This window comes from Peromyscus californicus, unplaced genomic scaffold (assembly GCF_007827085.1).
Source record: "Peromyscus californicus insignis strain IS unplaced genomic scaffold, ASM782708v3 Scaffold_4__1_contigs__length_199733344, whole genome shotgun sequence".
In the NCBI taxonomy this organism is placed as follows: Eukaryota; Metazoa; Chordata; class Mammalia; order Rodentia; family Cricetidae; genus Peromyscus; species Peromyscus californicus.
In genome coordinates, this window is record NW_026294562.1 from 50113658 (window position 1) to 50116218 (window position 2561).

Here is a 2561-nt window from a genome sequence, read left to right on the forward strand (position 1 = left end):
ATTTACACCAGCACTCTGAGGTAGGTGTTATACATTTCTGAGTTTTACAGTGAAAATGCTGGAGTCCACATTTCTCCAAAGTCACAGGGATAGTGGGAGATAAAGCCAGAGGAAGCCTTGAGGCTAAGTACTCATTGACTGTAGAGTATGTCTTTACTACAACTCAGTGACATTGGGACAGTAACTTTACCCTTGACTTCTTCCCTTGTACTAGGTCTAATGGAGGAGGAAAATCAGACAGGAGTGGTATATTTCCACTTCCGCCCCTTTTCAACCAGCTCCACAGTAGCTTCCCTGGTGTTTGTGGGCTTCTTGCTGCTGTATCTTGGAAGCCTCATTGGAAACCTCACCATTGGGCTCACCATCTGGCAGGATCACTCCCTCCATACCCCAATGTACTTCTTCCTTTTTGTGTTGGCCACATTAGAGCTTGGCTATTCCACCAACATTGCTCCGTTGACTCTGGCTAGCATCCTCTCCATGGGGAAGATGCTTATCTCTCTGCCCAGCTGTGGGGCTCAGATGTTCTTCTTCATCCTTCTAGGAGGATCTGATTGTGTCCTGCTTGCCATCATGGCCTATGACAGGTATGTGGCCATCTGTCATCCACTGCATTACAGCCTCATTATGAGTTGGCAGCTGTGCGGGCAGATGACTTTAGGTTCCCTGGGGCTGGGATTCCTGTTGTCATTGCCTTTGACCATTCTGATCTGCCACCTTCCATTCTGTGGCCACAATGAAATCTACCACTTCTTCTGTGACATGCCTGCAGTCATGCGCCTGGCCTGTACAGATACCCACATGCACCAGGCAGCTCTCTTTGCCATCAGTGTGGCTGCGGTGGCCATTCCCTTTCTCCTCATCTGTCTTTCCTATGGTTGCATTGTGGCTACCATCCTGAGGATGAAGTCAGCCGAGGGGAAGCGCCGGGCCTTCTCCACCTGCTCCTCACACCTCCTCGTGGTTGCCCTGCAGTATGGGTGTTGCACCCTCATCTACCTTCGCCCGAGCTCCAGCTACACCCCAGAGGAAGGCCGGGCAGTATCTGTTGTCTATACTTTTTTCTCCCCATTGCTGAATCCCTTAATCTATAGCATAAGGAACCAAGAGGTGACTGATGCAATAAAAAGACTTTTGGCAAGTATGTTCTGGCTCAGGAAGCCAGAAACGTTCCTTCCTAGGAAAATTATTCACCAAACAAGGAGGGACTGATGGGAAGGAAGCTCACAATAAACAATGACAATGGAACAGTAGTTGTGCTCGTTACTACCTTGGTTGGTGAAGTGCTCATTGTCATCCCCTTACTGCTATTAGATTTTCAGTGACTAAGTCCTGGATTGACTCGTGCCGCTGTAAGGAGCCTTCTTTTCCCCCACAGGACTTAGAATAAGGTCTGGCAGAGGAAAGTCAGAGAAGAAAGGAGGAAATGAATGAATGAGTAGAGTGGTGACAGTGGATGATAGATGGCTGTCGTTCTGTCACATTGTTAAAGTCTTGTAGACACCAATGCATCTACATCCATAAACGCTCCTTTGACTTTGCTTTTTGACATTACAAGTGTCCTGACATCCCACTCCCTTAATGCAATCTTGCCATTCTATCTGATAGTGATCATTAAAAAAACTAAATCATATTTCTTTTTATAAAATTGAGTTTAATATGTCATGATATTAACCCTGCAATAAAACTGAAACTTCTTTTGAGGCAGAAGAAATGGATTGCTTTTCTCATTTTTCCTTGCACATTGCTAAGGACATAGTAAGGGCTCAGCTTTAGGATCTATCAAAGTTGAGTCCTAATCTTTCCTTTATTTGTTTTATTATTTTATGTGTTTGGGTGGTTTGTGTGAATATATATATATATATATATATATATATATATATATATATGTACACCATGTGTATGTTTGGTGCTCAAGGTCAGAAGAGGGTATCAGATCTCCTGGGCCTGGAGTCACAGATGTTTGTGAGCCATCATATGAGTGCTGGGAGTGGAAACTGGGTCCTTTGCAAGAGCAACAAGTGCCCTTAGTTTCTGAGTCTTTTCTCCAACTCCTAGTCTTTCCTTTATGTTAAAAGTAGACAGTAATAAATTCTATCTATCTATCTATCTATCTATCTATCTATCTATCTACCTATCTATCTACTCTTTGGAGCCACGTAAAGTTACATTTGCCTTTAGTCCCAGCACTTGGGAGGCTGAGGCAAGAAAATAACTTAAGCTCAGGAGACTGATGGAGAGGGTTAGATGGAGTATTGGGAATACAGGATGATACTTTCAATGTATCTTTCTTAAAAAGAAAAAGGTGAGATGGGAGATGGATCAGTGGGCAAAAGTGCTTGCTTTGCAACTATGGGAATCTGTGTTTGAATCTGGAGTACCCACATAAAAGCCAGGCATGGCTGTGTGTGCCTGCAGTTCCATGCTTGTAGCAGTGAGGGTGGGGGGCAGACAGGTGGATCACTAGGCTTTGCTGGCTGCCACCCAGCTTCAGGTTCAGAGAAAGGCCTGGTCTCAAGGGAATAAGGTGGAGAGTTGTAGATCAGGACAATTGATATCAT

The 2561-nt window shown here is 44.6% G+C and overlaps 1 protein-coding gene across 1 annotated transcript; it reads left to right on the forward strand.

Annotated features, from left to right (window-relative positions):
• The first annotated feature begins 219 nt into the window (after window positions 1-219).
• LOC128123774 (olfactory receptor 10V1-like) lies at window positions 220-1325 on the forward strand. Its single transcript, XM_052760082.1, is given in 2 exon segments — window positions 220-1177; window positions 1180-1325. Coding segments are annotated over 2 exon segments (1104 nt in total).
• The last annotated feature ends 1236 nt before the right edge of the window (window positions 1326-2561 follow it).